Source organism: Saccopteryx bilineata, chromosome 5, assembly GCF_036850765.1.
Source record: "Saccopteryx bilineata isolate mSacBil1 chromosome 5, mSacBil1_pri_phased_curated, whole genome shotgun sequence".
NCBI lineage: Eukaryota > Metazoa > Chordata > Mammalia > Chiroptera > Emballonuridae > Saccopteryx > Saccopteryx bilineata.
Genome location: NC_089494.1, coordinates 114,914,642 through 114,929,762, shown reverse-complemented (window position 1 = coordinate 114,929,762; position 15,121 = coordinate 114,914,642). Strand labels below are relative to the sequence as shown.

The following is a 15,121-nucleotide window of genomic DNA, read 5'->3' as shown; positions in this document are numbered from 1 at the left end:
GAACCCTCCTCTGTCTCAATTCCATTCCTCAGTTCACATTGTTCGTTGGATTCCTCAAATGAGTGAGGTCATATGATATTTTTCTTTCTCTGCCTGGCTTATTTCACTTAACATAATAGTTTCCAGGTCCATCCATGTTGTCGCAAAAATGATATTTCCTTCTTTTTCATGGCCCCATAGTATTCCATTGTGTATATGTACCAAAGCTTTTTAATTCACTCGTCCACTGACGGGCACTTGGGCTGTTTCCAGATCTTTGCTATTGTGAACAATGCTGCCATAAACATGGGGGTGCATTTTTTCTTTTCAAACAGTGCTATGGTGTTCTTGGGGTATATTTCTAAAAGTGGTATAGCTGGGTCAAAAGGCAGTTTGTTGATTTCTTGAGGAAGCTCCATACTGTTTTCCACAGAGGCTGCACCAGTCTGCATTCCCACCAGCAGTGCAGGAGGGTTTCCTTTTCTCCACATCCTCGCCAGCACTTATTCTGTGTTGTTTTATAGACAAGCGCCATTCTGACTAGTGTGAGGTGATATCTCATTGTGGTTTTAATTTGCATTTCTCTAATGATTAGTGATGTTGAGCATTTTTTTCATATGCCTATTGGCCATCTGTATGTCCTCTTTGGAGAAGTGTCTGTTCATTTCTTTTGCCCATTTTTTGATTGGATTGTCTCTCTTCCTGGTGTTGAGATTTACAAGTTCTTTATAAATCTTGGTTATTAACCCCTTATCAGACGTATTGTCGAATATGTTCTCCCATTGTGTAGTTTGTCTTTTTATTCTGTTCTTATTGTATTTAGCTGTGCAAAAATTTTTTAGTTTGATATAGTTCCATTTGTTTATCCTGTCTTTATTTCCCTTGCCCGTGGAGATAAATTGGTAAATATATTACTGCAAGAGATGTCGGAGAGCTTACTGTCTATGTTTTCTAAGACACTTATGGTTTCAGAGCTTACATTTAAATCTTTTATCCATTTTGAGTTAATTTTTGTGAATGGTGTAAGTTGGTGGTCTAGTTTCATTATTTTGCAGGTAGCTGTCCAATTTTCCCAACACCATTTGTTGAAGAGGCTGTCTTTACTCCATTGTATGCTCTTACCTCCTTTGTTAAATATCAGTTGTCCATAAAGGTGTGGGTTTATTTCTAGTTTCTCTGTCCTGTTCCATTGATCTGTATGCCTGTTCTTATGCCAGTACCAGGCTGTTTTGAGTACAATGGCCTTGTAGTATAACTTGATATCAGGAAGTGTGATACCTCCCACTTTATTCTTCCTTTTCAATATTGCTTAGGCTATTCATGTTTTTTTGGTTCCATATTAATTTTTGGAATATGTGTTCTATATCTTTGAAGTATGCCATTGGTATTTTAATTGGTATTACATTGAACTTATAGATTGCTTTGGGTAATATAGACATTTTAATGATGTTTATTCTTCCTAACCAGGGTTCCCCAAACTTTTTACACAGGGGGCCAGTTTACTGTTCCTCAGACCATTGGAGGGCCAGACTATAAAAAAACCTATGAACAAATCCCTATGCACACTGCACATATCTTATTTTAAAGTAAAAAAGCAAAATGGGAACAAATACAATATTTAAAATATAGAACAAGTAAATTTAATTAAAAAAACTGACCAGTATTTCAATGGGAACTATGCTCCTCTCACTGACCACCAATGAAAGAAGTGCCCCTTCTGGAAGTGCGGCGGGGGCTGGATAAATGGCCTTAGGGGGCACATGCAACCATGGGCCGTAGTTTGGGAACCCCTGTTCCTAACCATGAGCACAGTATATGCTTCCACTTATTTGTATATTCCTTGATTTCTTTTATCAATATTTTATAATTTTCCGAGTACAAGTCTTTAGTCTCCTTGGTTAAATTTACTCCTAGGTACTTTATTTTTTTGTTTGCAATAGTGAATGAGATTGTTTCCTTAATTTTCCTTTCTGACAGTTCATTGTTGGTGTATAAAAATACCTCTGATTTATGAGCATTAATTTTATATCCTGCCACCTTGCTGAATTCATTTATCAGGTTCAGTAGTTTTTTGACTGAGACTTTAGGGTTTCCTATATACAATATCATGTAATCTGCAAATAATGATAGTTTTACTTCTTCTTTTCCAACTTGACTGCCTTTTATTTCTTCTTGTCTGATTGCTGTGGCTAGGACTTCCAGAACTACGTTGAATAAGATTTATGAAAGGGGGCACTCCTGCCTTGTTCCTGATCTTAAGGGGATTGCTTTTAATTTTTGCCCATTGAGTGTGATGTTGGCTGTGGGTTTGTCATAGATGGCCTTTATCATGTTGAGGTATGTTCCCTGTATTCTCACTTTGCTGAGAGTTTTGATCATGCATGGGTGCTGGATTTTATCAAATGCTTATTCTGCATCTATTGAAATTATCATGTGGGTTTTATCCTTCCTTTTGTTTATGTGATGAATCACATTGATTGATTTGCAAATATTGTACCAGCCTTGCCTCCCCAGAATAAATCCCACTTGACCATGGTGTATGATTTTTTTCATATATTGCTGGATCTGGTTTGCTAATATTTTGTTGAGGATTTTAGCATCTAGATTCATCAGGGATATTGGCCTATTTTATGTTGTCTTTTCCTGGTTTTGGAATCAGAATTATGCTTGCCTCATAAAAGGAGCTTGGAAATCTTCCTTCCTCTTGAATTTTTTGAAATAGCTAGAGAAGGATAGGAGTTAGTTCTTCTTTGAATATTTGGTAGAATTCACTTATGAAGCCATCAGGCCCCAGGCTTTTGTTCGTTAGTAGTTTTTTGATAACTGTTTCAATCTCATTTGTTGTAATCAGTCTGTTTTAGGTTTTCTGATTCTTCCAGAGTGATTTTTAAAATATTATATGTTTCAAGGAATTTGTCCATTTTATCTATGTTTTGTAATTTTTTGGCATACAGTTTTTCATAGTATTTTTTAAAAATCCTTTGTATTTCTGTTGTGTCAGTTGTTACTTCTCCACTCTCATTTCTAATTTTATTTATTTGAGTCCTCTCTTTTTTTTCTTGGTGAGTCTTGTTAAAGGTTCAATGATCTTGTTTACCTTTTCAATTAACCAACTTCTTGTTTCATTGATCCTTTGTATTGTTTCTTTAGCCTCTATGTCATTTATTTCCACTCTGATCTTTATTATTTTCTTTCTTCTACTACCTCTGGGCATTACTTGCTATTCTTTTTCTAGTTCTTTTAGATGCAGGGTTAAGTTGTTTATTTGAGCTTTTTCTAGCTTCTTAAGATATGCCTATAACACTATGAACTTCCTTCTCAGTACTGCTTTTGCTGTGTCCCATAAATTTTGAGTTGTATGCCCTTGTCATTCGTTTCTAGGAATTTTTTTTATTTGTTCTTTGATCTCATTTTTAACACATTTGTTATTTAATAACATACAAATTAGTTTCCAAGTGTTTGAGTATTTTTCAGTTTTTCTGTTGTGGTTGATTTCTAGTTTCATGCCATTGTGATCAGAGAAAATGCTTGATATAATTTTAATTTTCTTAATTTGTTGAGACTGCTTTTGTGCCCTAACATGTGATCTACCCTAGAGAATATACCATGAACCCTTGAAAAGAATGTATATTCTGCTGCTTTAGGGTGAAAGGTTCTGAAGATACCTATTAAATTCAGTTTATCCAGTGTGTTCTTTAAGTCTGCTGTTTCTTTGTTAATTTTCTTTCTTGAGGATCTATCTAGTGATATTAGTAGGGTATTGAAATCCCCTACTATTATAGGTTGATCTTGCCCTTTATGTCCATCAAATTCTGCTTTATATATTTAGGTGCTCCTATGTTAGGTGCACAGATATTTATAATGTTTATATCTTCCTGTTGGATTGCTCCCTTTATCATTATGTAGTGACCTTCTTTATCCTTACTATAGCTTTTTTTTAAAGTCCATTTTGTCTGATATAAGTATTGCTACTCCAGCTTTTTTTTCATTTCCATTTTCATGAAATATTTTTTCCATCCTTTTACCTTCAGTCTATGTGCATCTTTTGTTTTAAGGTGTGTCTCTTGTAGACAGCATATGCATGGGTCCTGTTTTCTTATTCACGCAGCTACGCAATGTCTTTTGATTGGATCATGAATCCATTTACATTTAAATTTATTATTGATATGTAGTTGTTTATTGTGATTTTATTCTTTAAAGTTGTATTCCTCTTTTGCTATATTCTTTTCCCCCTTTGATCTGTTTACAGTAGGCCCCTTAACACTTCTTGTACCATTGGTTTGGTTGTAATGAATTCCTTGAGTTATTTTTTATTTTTTTTTGTCTGGAAAGCTTTTTATTTCTCCTTCAATTTTAAATGATAGCCTTGCTGGATAAAGTAGTCTTGGTTGTAGGCTCTTGTTCTGCATTACTTTGAATATTTCTTTTCATTCTCTCTGGCCTCAAGTGTTTCTGTTGAGAAGTCAGATGTCATCCTTATGGGGGCTCCTTTGTAGGTGATAGCCTTTTTTTTCTCCAGCAGCTTTTAATATTGTTTCTTTATCACTTAGCTTTGGTATTTTAATTATGATGTGTCTTGGTTTAGGTTTCTTTGGGTTTCTCTTTAATGGAATTCTCTGTGCTTCTTGAACTTGTGTGACTTTTTCCTGCATCAATTTAGGGAAGTTTTCAGCTATGATTTGTTTGAACAAAGTCTCTATCCCTTGTTCTTTCTCTTCTTCAGGAACCCCTATGATGTGGATATTATTTCTCTTCATGTTGTCATAGAGTTTTCTTAGAGTTTCCTTAGACTCTTTGAGTCCCTTTTTGCTGCTCTGCTTCCATGCCTTCTTTTATCTTGTCCTCTAACTCATTGATTCGATCCTCAGTTTCATCCATCCTGCTTTTAATTCCTTCATTGTGGTATTCATTTCTGATATTGTATTTTTTGTTTCTGACTGATTCTTTTTTATTCTATCAATGTCCTTTTTTATACTTTCTATATTTTTATTTAGTTGTTTGTTATGACCATCTATTGTTGTTCTGAGGTCTTTGAGCATCCTAACAATCATTATTTTAAACTCTGCATCTGGTAATTTGGTTATATCTGACTCATTCAAGTTCTTTTCTAGGGATTTCTCTTGATTGAATTGGGTTGCATTTCTCTGCCTTCCCATTTTGTCTGTGTATAAGAAGGGTGTGGTCACTGGAGTCCAATGGTTGTGGCCTTTGTGTTCCCTAGGTGTGGTCTGTCTGCAGGCCTGCCAACCCATCTGCCACTGGGGCATTGGAGTATGGACATTGCCGGCGCTGCTGCTGCTGCGGCTGTCACTACGGTTTTTGCCTCTCCTCCATGGGAGGGGCTGTGTTCCTGTGCCCAAGTCTATAAGCCTTGGCCTCTGCCCCATCCTCACAGGTGAGGCTGCTTGCTGGCCCGGGGCTGCAAGCTTTTGCACCGGGGGCAGGGGTGAGCACCTTTGCTTAGCTGTGGGCCTACTCCTATTCCCGGGTTTTTGCCCCTCCCCCATGGGCAGAGTTGTACTGAGCATCGGGCTGCAAGCCCTGGCTCTGTAGGCTGGGCAGGGCTGTGTGTCTTTGCTCAGCCACTGGTCTCTCTGCCTGTTCCCGGGCTTTTGCCCCGCCCCTGTGGGCAGAGCTGTGCTCGCAAGTTGGGCTGAAAGCCCCCACTCTGCTGGCTGGGCCGGGATTGTGTTCCAGCACTCAGCTGTGGGTCTCTGCAGTTCCCAGGGTTTTGCCTTTCCCTGCAAGCAGGATTGTAGGCGGGCCCACAGCGTGCTGAACCACTTTTGTGTGCCCCTTCCACTCCCACCAGGCGAGACTGAGTACATGCCAGGCCTCAGTTGTGGCTGGCCGGCTTCTGCCTCTGCCTACGGGACAGTGCTTCTGCATCCAGCCACCACCCACCCTCTGATGAGCTCTCAGCAGTGTGGGTGGGGGCACTGCTTCTCAGATCCTAGCACTCAATACTGTATTTCTGATGACTCCCTGCTTCTAAGCAACTCTGCTCTGAGTGCCATGGGAGAGCTTGTTTGGCTGGTGTCCTGCTTCCCTTTGCTGGTATTGCTGGTTCCAGGGGAAATATTCACTTTAGATTTGGGGAGTGACTCTGCCCAGGGGTTAGGGTGGCTGTCCCTCAAAGTGTTTCCTCCTGTATCTCCTAGATTATACTCTCTTCCTGCTACTCCAGTCCTTTCCTTTCTCCCTATCCCCCGAGCCCTGGGTGAGTGGTTGTGAAGGAGGTTTTCTGCGTGGTCCCTATAAGAAGAATCCTGGGTCTGAGAAATCTGTCTCTTTCTCACAAACAGTATCCTAACTTGTTTCTCAGCTAAATACTGTCCATATGCCTCTTATTGGCTCTGGGGCTGCAGGCTGGGGCTTTTGTTCCTGGGGCCCAGGACCCTCCTCTCTCCTCTAAACTCACTTCCCGCCACGCAAGTCTCTCTGAGTTGCAGGTCTCTCCTGGGAGCTGGGCAGCTCTCCACGTTTCTGCTTTTCCTACCAGTCTCAGTGTGGCTTCTTCAGTGTTCCTTGGTTGAAGATCTTCTTAGTTTAGTCCAGAATTGGTTTTTCCAGATGATGGTTCTTAAAATTAAGTTGTAATCCACTTTGGTTCTGGGAGGTGGAAGTTGGTATGTCTGCCTACTCCATCTCCATCTTGCTGCCCCCAAATTTCCCCCAACTGTCACAAATTTTATATACACCACATGTCTTCTAATACAGGGGCTGGAGTGGTCTTTTTCCATATCTAGATCAGCATCCTTCTTCTTCAAAAATCTGTGTGGCACTCAGGCTCCAGAACCCATTCACATGATCCTTTCCCCGCCCTCCTCCAGCACGGCCAAGGTGGCTCCAGTGGCTCTGGTGGCTCCAGAGGCTTCATCCAACAATTATTTTTAACCTTTTCTTCCCTCTTCCTCATTCAGAGCCAAGCTTCCTTCTCTGCCACTATCAGCAGATGGCATTGACTACTTTTTTACAAAGGATGTAGACATCATCAGAAAAGAACTTCATACCTCACATCACCAAAGCTGACCCCCTCCCCCAACTGGCACTTATCCTTTCCTCCTAATTTTAAGACACTCTGCCCCATCCTTGCTAAAGATGCTTGTGCTCATTCTCTCTCATCTTCAACCCTGCCTGTTCATCTTGTTCTTTTCCAAAAATATTTAAATCATGTTCATGCCAGAACTATGGAAAAAAATAACCAACCCCCTTTGCACCCCCCCCAACCCCCACAGCTCTCCACTTACCAACCTCTTCTCCTCTACTTCACGGCCAGATCTCAAGAGTTGTTCAGAATTAGTCTCCATTTCTTTACTTCTCACTCATAAGCTACAAATCTTGATTTTACCTCCAACACTCCACTTAAATTCTCACCATAAAGTTTCCACACTTTCAAATCCGGTAGACTCTTGTCTTCACCCTATTGCCTTCTCCACAGTAATCAAATTTCAAGCACTCACAGTGTGTGCCTGCATACACACACACTTTTTTAGCTCTTATTTTAAAATGTCAGTTATACCTGACCTGTGGTGGCACAGTAGACAAATATATATATATATATATATATATATATATATATATATATATATTTACTATATATATTAGTAAATTAGTTTATTTCTACTTTATATTTCAATAAAGACTTTAAATTTATTTTTTTAAAATAAATTTCTGGATTTCATTTATGTTAGTAAAAAGGGACTTGGAACACACTTGGTGCTGGTCTGGTGGGATTGGTTTCTGCTCCAGTGGCACCAACTTCCTCCTTGTCATGAGCCCAGGGCAGTGAGCTCGTACAAGTGAGCTTCGTATTTTCAGGGGCCCACGTCACTGCTTTTGGAAAAGATTCAGCTTGTTGAACAGCTGGGTAATAATATTTGTCTCTTTAACTAATAGGAGTTATTTTGGTTGCTCCTTAGTTCTTATATGAGCTACCTAAAGAGTGATTTTTCATCAAAATATTTTATCACTTCTTTTTACACTGAACTCTTTCAGTGTTTTGTGTGGGAAGACACAAAGTAGACAAACAAACCTCGAAGCACAAGATTGTTTTTCCTGTTGACAAGTATTTGTAGTGAAGTTGTTTTCTGGCCATGGGTCTTTCTTTGGAAAACCATTATCATGGGCTCAACATGGCAAGACCATCTTTATTATTGCTCCCAAGAAATGGTTTATAGCCGCAGACTGCTTTCTGCACATGGGCATCTTTTCTCCCTCCCTGCACAGGAAGCAGTTTTGGTTGCTTCAATGGAAAAGCTTGGCTCTATGATGGGTGGTCTGAAGAATTGCTGTTTTCCCGATAGACCCAGGGCCCATGCGTGGGACCACCAGGGTGCATCCTAACAGGGAGCACAGGATGCTCTCAGCGTTGCCTCTGGTCCTTTCCTCCCTCTGTCTTTAAGATAACAAGGGGGTTGCAGCTGAATGGGCAGTATGCAGAGACACAGCTCACCAGGACAGCCAGGCTACTGGGGAAGTTTCACCAGGCAGAGTGTGCACTGGTTTGTGAGCTGTCAACTACAAGACAGCAGACACAAAGAAATCCATCGAGGCCCTTGTTACGCAGTGTCTGCAGATCAACGCCATCTGTGTCACCTGGGGACTTATTAGAAATGCACAGTCTCAGGCTTCACCCCAGACCAACGAACCAGAACCTGTGTGTGGATGAGACCCCTAAGCAACTCTCTTACACATTACAGTTCTTGAAGCACTGCTGTTCTAACCTGCATCAATGCTGCAGCCTTTGGACCACAGCACAGACATTGCTCCCTCCAGGAAGCCTTCCCAGCCCCTTTGCAGGTCCTGGGTGCTCCTTTCACATTCCCCCACCCCATACTTTGACCTGGATCTTGCAAGCTCATTATGGCCTGTCAATGTAGATCTGCACGCCTGCCCTTCTGCAGAGGTGAGCTCTAGCCCAGGTCATGGTGTGCTCCCCTTGCCTGTGGCCTGACTCAGAGCGAGCTCCAGCTAGTCTTGTGGAGCCAATGAGCAGATGAATGATTGGGCAGGTGATTGACATGACAGAAATAAAAGCCTGGAATTCACAGAAGGGTAGATATTTATTTTTGCTGCTTCTTAGACAAGCTCTACAAGGTAAGAATGAGACTCTTTTGATGGCATATGTATAATATTATATTAAACATCAACCTCTCATATGGCATTTAGGATTCCCAGAGTATGTTGGTTCAGGCACTTTTGTACCCAGAGACACAGAATTTCCTGGGCTCTAAGGGAGTGACTCACCCTCTTGAGGGTGCTGTTGCCAGCTGCTTGATGAGGTAGGGAAGAGCAGCAGCAAAGGGTCAAGGCCAAGCCCACAGCACCCCTGACTTTTATGGGCTAATCCTCCAGTTGGCAGGTGGCAGGTTCTCTGTTACACCTGTTCCTTCCTGTCACCCTCCTTGGCATCCTCTCCCTCCTAAGGAGCACCTGCAGCAGGATGTGGGAGGGGAGGGGGGGGGTGTATGGAACTTTGCTGTGTCAGCATCTTTGGTATAACAAATACTCCCCAGGCCCAGCAAGGCTTGTAGAAGGAAGGCAGCCCATGTCAACTGGTGTTGGTGGTCCTGGGTGGGTTCCAGCTGCCATGTTCCCCTGCTGCTTGTCAGCAGGAAGTGCTGACACCTCTGCTTCCACTGCCTCCTCTGCAGAGAGACTCTCTAAGGATCACTGCTGCCACTTCATCAGCGCCAATTTAGGAGACAAGCTTCTGCTGCTCAGCCTTGGAGTGGCCGTAGTAAAACATCTGCAGGAAGCACTGCCTCCCCTCCATCAGTCATTGGCCTAATGAGATAATCTTGCACTTGGTTTTATTTCCTTTTCACTAAAGGACCCAGATGCGCTCCACAGCCATGAGCTCATGAAGGCCCCCCTCCCTCCAGCACTCTCTGCTCAGCCTCTGCCGGCTAGATTCTATTTGTTCCATCCCAAGATGCCCTTTGGCCCAGGAGACCTAAGAAATATGAGCGTGCGTCACAGGCCCCGTTCAGAGCAGAGTTCAGTGTGCGGCTCGCTGCTCTCTTCCATCAGGATCTCACCTCTTTGTGTTCACGGTGCTTCTTTCTGTGGAAATGACAGATCACCTTGCTTCTGCCAGGAGCTCGGGGGGCTCAGTGGAGAACAACTCTTTGTTCCCAGGGGAAGTGAAAACAGTTTCAGTATGAATCAGTGAGGGATGGCATTTGATTCAAGGGCGCGTGTCCTGCGGCCCTGCTGTGGTCCAGCCTCTTGTGTTCTGGGGCAGCAGAATTTCAAGTTTGTAGCTTTGGTGGAAAGATGCTCCAGTTATTCTGAAACATAACCCTCCTCTAAGAGCAACTTGGACCGACGTGGTGTTCTGGGTGTTCGGAAGGAAGGCTCTTTGCCTGGTGGCCGCAGAGGATGTTTGAAGAGATCCCTGGTGTTTTCCATAGGACCAATTTGATGAGGAGCTCCCTGGGTGGGGTCCCGGGAAAGGCTAGGCTGTGACCCTCCCCTGTGGACTGGTAGAGGGTCTGCTCTATGTCTTCCTGGAAACATTCAAACTAATGATCTAAAAGTGAGAAGGCACAGTGGTCAAAAGAACGGTCATTACCAACTGAAAGGAAGGAAGGAAGGAATTACACTTGTTCTCAAGAAGGGGTTCATTAGCGGCTCCGGGAAGGAGGTGACTTCACACTCCCACAGGAGGATCGATTTGCAGCCACAGTGGTGACTTCTGACTGTAAGGAAAAATAATCTCCCTGGCTTAAGGAGGATTCGGGGGAGCAGCTTCAGGCCCAAACCCCCTCCCTACCCCGTATCTGGCAAAGGAAGGGCCTTCAACTGGTTCCCAGGGCACAGACACCACCCCCCACCACACCCACTCCAGCTCCAGCCAAAGATGGTCAGGGAAGACGCTGCACCCCCTCCTCACAGGTGACTCTGGCCTGGTGCAGTCTGATGGATTCAGGCTCCAGGCAGAGCTCCTGTCTTCCCTGCCCCCTAAGAACCCCAGCTCTGGAAAAGCCTTGGGAAAGTAGCAAAACGGGAGTGGCAGGCACAAATGGACCGACTCCACCAATGTGCAAGCCCCTCATTGCTTTTTCTGTGCAAAAACTGTGTCTGCAAATGCCACAATAACGTGAATCGCTGCTCTCTAACAGCTGGCACTTCCTTTTAAATTTACAAGTTGGAAACTCAGGGACTCAACACTTTAGCTAAATAAGTATAATTGCAAATCCTGTTATACATATGAAATATATATGAACTTATATATCACACACAGGTGTGTATCATTCTGAATATCATCAAATACAGTTGAGTCCCAGGAATTCGGACCTCAAACCACATCATACTGCATGATCAAGAAAAACAAACCCTGACAGGCTCAGGGCATCCTTCTGCCTGCATCTGGTTTCTGGAGCCAGGTGCGAGCCCCTCACACATGGCTCGTTTTCTGGGCCAGGGCGTGGTCCATTGGCAGTGTGAACTTGACTGTGCTGTCCTTCTCCCAGCCCCTCCGGATCTTGGAGAGTCTGCGGCTTAAGCAGGGCAAGAGGAGCAGGGCTTTTGCCAGGATGACGACGCAGGGCACCAGCAGAGTGAGCGTGAAGGTGGGAGGCAGGTAGAACTTGTAGCGGCTCTCCTCGAAGGCGCGGGTCCAGCCGTAGGTGAGCGTGTGCAGGGTACTCAGCACCAGGGCCACAAAGCCCAGTGTGGACTGCGGAAGAAGAAAGAAGTCTGGAGTGAGGGCCAGGGGATTGACAGACACAGGATTCCAATGGCTCACTGCTTGCCTGGCAGAGGGGAAGGAAGGAGTGTGGCTTAGTAGTCACGGCTCTGGGTTCAGATCCCGCCCTGCCACTCACTTTCTGCATGATCTTCTCACTACCTAAACTCTCAGAGCCTCCCTTTCCCTCGCAGAAAAACAGGACTAATGCTCCCATCCTGAAAGTATATAAGGATAAATAGATTCACGAGGATTCAATAAAATAACTGTTATGTGTACCTTTGGTGGCTGCCAGAGGACTTAAGTTTTTTTTTTTTTTATTTATATAATTTTTTATTTTGCAATTACAGTTGACATACAATATTCTATTAGTTTCAGGTATATAATTCAGTAGTTAGACAGCTAACCCACTAAGCAATCACCCAGATAAATCCAGCACCCATCTGACACCATATGCAGTTATTACAACATATTGACCACATTCCCTATGCCATACTTAGCATCCCAGTGAACATTCTGTGACTACTAATTTGTACTCCTTAATCTCCTCTCTTTCACCCAGCTTGCCAGAGGACTTCCGGTTTTCAAAGAAGTTTAAAAATATTTTAACATGTATTATAACAATATATTAATATATATTAATACTAATATTAATATATAATAATATTTTAAACATGTATGTTTTCATGTGTATTAGAGTAACAAGGGTCTACCAGCACACCAAAATCTTAATTTCACAGATAATATTTGGCCTAAGGTAAACACAAGTAAAACATGGACTTGACACATGGACGTGGCTTCAGTACTGAAGGTGACCACTGGGGCCTGAGGGCTGGGTGACCTGACACTGTAAATAAAGCCCAGGACATCGCACAGATGCTCTTTGTGGGTGCTGGTACCTCACCTCCTGCCCACACACTGATTCATGGGCACCAGGTGGAAATTACCCTCTCTCCTGGAAGGAGGTTAAAGACCACAGGGAAATCCAGACCATTGCAAACCCTAATCAAAAAGTCCAGGCCACGTTCCAAGGAAGCACCCCACCCTTAAGCCACATATGGGTCACTTCCAGCTAAGATTAGCTCATCTCCGAGTGCCTACACACATGACTTCCTGTGAGAACAGCTGCACAGTGCCGCTCCGCAACCCCAGCTGGGGAATCCTCTGCATGCCTGGTTTCTTGTGGACCACAAGTGACTCACTCCCCCAATTCTACTGCTGGTGTTGGTCTTGACTGCTGCTATGACCCTGGGCAAGTCACTTCTTCAGCCTCTGTGAGAAGCGATTCCAAACGCTGAAGTCAGAGATGCGGGAGCAGCGCTGTGCAGACCAGCATTCTCCAGCCTCCAGAGGAGGCAGGCAGACGGAGGGGAGAGGGCACCAAGGTTAGAGCTTTATGGGGAGGCAGAGAGGAGAGGCACAGGGCAGGTCTGATGGATTCTCTAAGCACCGAGGAGCCACGGAGAGGTATGGGGCAGGGGAGACCTATGTTTATACATAATGAAAAACAGCAGCAGTTTGCTATTACATAATGAATGAAAATGCAATGAACACATTTACATTTTCTCCAAGGATACAGTGCAAAGGTTTTATTGAAATATGGCACGATGATACCTCAAGGTCCTCTTTATAGGTTGGTTTTGAGTTTTCCACAGAGAAGCTGCAATTGGGCTGCTTAGATGTCCTTCCAGCCCAACCTGTCGGCAATGGCCCAGGGGCTCAGCTGAGGCACTGCCTTGTTTGTACTCCCTTCAGAACACATTTCTAAGTGGGTCTGACACTAAATGTCTCCTTCTCCCTCCTCCCTAGTGTGGGAGGACCTTTGCTGGTTCCCACACCAGCACAAACACCAAGACGGTAAACCTCAGTAAGTGGAAGAACATACTTTGTAAGAGTTACTTGTGATGCTTTTATTAAAAATAATTATAATAAACATTTTCTAATGCCTATCCACTATAAGTTCACAGACAGATTCCTAAGTACAGCATTTTTGACCCCAAATAAAATACTAGCTGCCAAAGATCCTGAGTCCCTCTCTACCCTTCCCAGCCATCTCTGGCTGTTCTTGGTTTTGTGACCAGAGCAAGGATCTTTTTATCTCCTCCTTAACAATTTCCTGGTTCAACACAGCCAGTTGGGAAAAGCCATGGTTGGCTGTGTGACACTAACCAGTTACTCTGTATGTCATGTTAATGGTCAGCCCCCAAATGGAGGCCTCTTTGACTGTGAGTGACATGTAACCAAATTCTTATCACTTCTAGACGAGTCTATCAAAAATTCCAAATCTCTTAGCATGTTCTAAACCACACCAATCTTTTCCAGGTTCTGATTTATTGATATGGAAGATGACTGGGGTTCAAAAGTCCCTAGCATTGAGAAAATATTTGCAAGTCATGTACTGGTTAAGAGATTGATGTCCAGACTATTTAGAGATCTTCTAAACTCAACAACAACAAAAAAAGCCAAATAACCCACTTCAAAAATAGGACAAGGAAATGAATAGAAATTTCTCCAAAGAAATTACAGTATATGAACGGCCAATCAACACATGAAGAGACATTCAACATCACTCATCATTGGGGAAATGCAAATCAAAACTACAATGAGCTACCCATTAGTATGGCTACTATCAAAAAACAAAAACCAAACAAAGTTGTAAGTTGTGGTGAGGATGTGAAGATGTTGGAAATAAGTACACTGTTGGTGGGAATGTAAAATGATGCAGCCACTATGGAAACCAGTATGGCAGTTCCTTGGATAATAAAAATAGAATGACCATATGAGCCAGCAGTTCCACTTCTGGATATACATCTGAAAGATTCAAAGTATGTATCTTGAAGACATATGTGCACACTCATATTCACAGCACCATTATTCATGTAGCTGAAATATAGAAGCAACCCAAGAGTCCATTGACAGATGGATAAACAAAATATAGCATAGGCACACACTGGAATATTACTCAGCCTTAAAAATGAAGGAAATTCTGACACATGCTACAGCATAGATGAACCTTGTGGACATTACACTCAGTGAAATAAGCCAGTTGCAAGAAGACAAATACTATTTGATTCCACTTTTATGAGATATTTGAGTAATCAAAACCCTAGAGACAAAGAATAGAATGGTGGTTGTGAGGGGAAGGAGGGTGGGAGAGAATGGGAAGTTTTTATTTAATGGGTACAAAGTCTTAGTTTTGCAAGATGAAGAGTTCTGGAGACGAATGGTGGTGATGGTTGCACAACATTTTGATTGTACTTAGTGTCTCTGATTGTATACTTAGAAATGGTTAAGATGGTAAATTTTATATTATGGATATTTTACCTCAATAATATATGTATATTTCTTTTTCAGCATGCACATGAGAGAGAGAGACAGGCAGGCAGGCAGGAAAGGTGAGATGAGAAGCATCAACTCATACTTGTGGCACTTTAGTTCATTGATTGC

General features: G+C 42.8%; 1 protein-coding gene across 3 annotated transcripts in view; it reads right to left on the bottom strand.

Annotated features, from left to right (window-relative positions):
• Positions 1-9,040: 9,040 nt before the first annotated feature.
• STEAP3 (STEAP3 metalloreductase) overlaps positions 9,041-15,121 on the bottom strand; it is a 65,650-nt gene continuing 59,569 nt past the window's right edge. For all 3 annotated transcript variants that reach the window (XM_066280719.1, XM_066280720.1, XM_066280718.1), the window contains exon 5: positions 9,041-11,665. In XM_066280719.1, the coding sequence (XP_066136816.1) occupies positions 11,384-11,665 (282 nt within the window). In that variant the 3' untranslated portion in view covers positions 9,041-11,383. The remainder of the gene's footprint in view (positions 11,666-15,121) is intronic.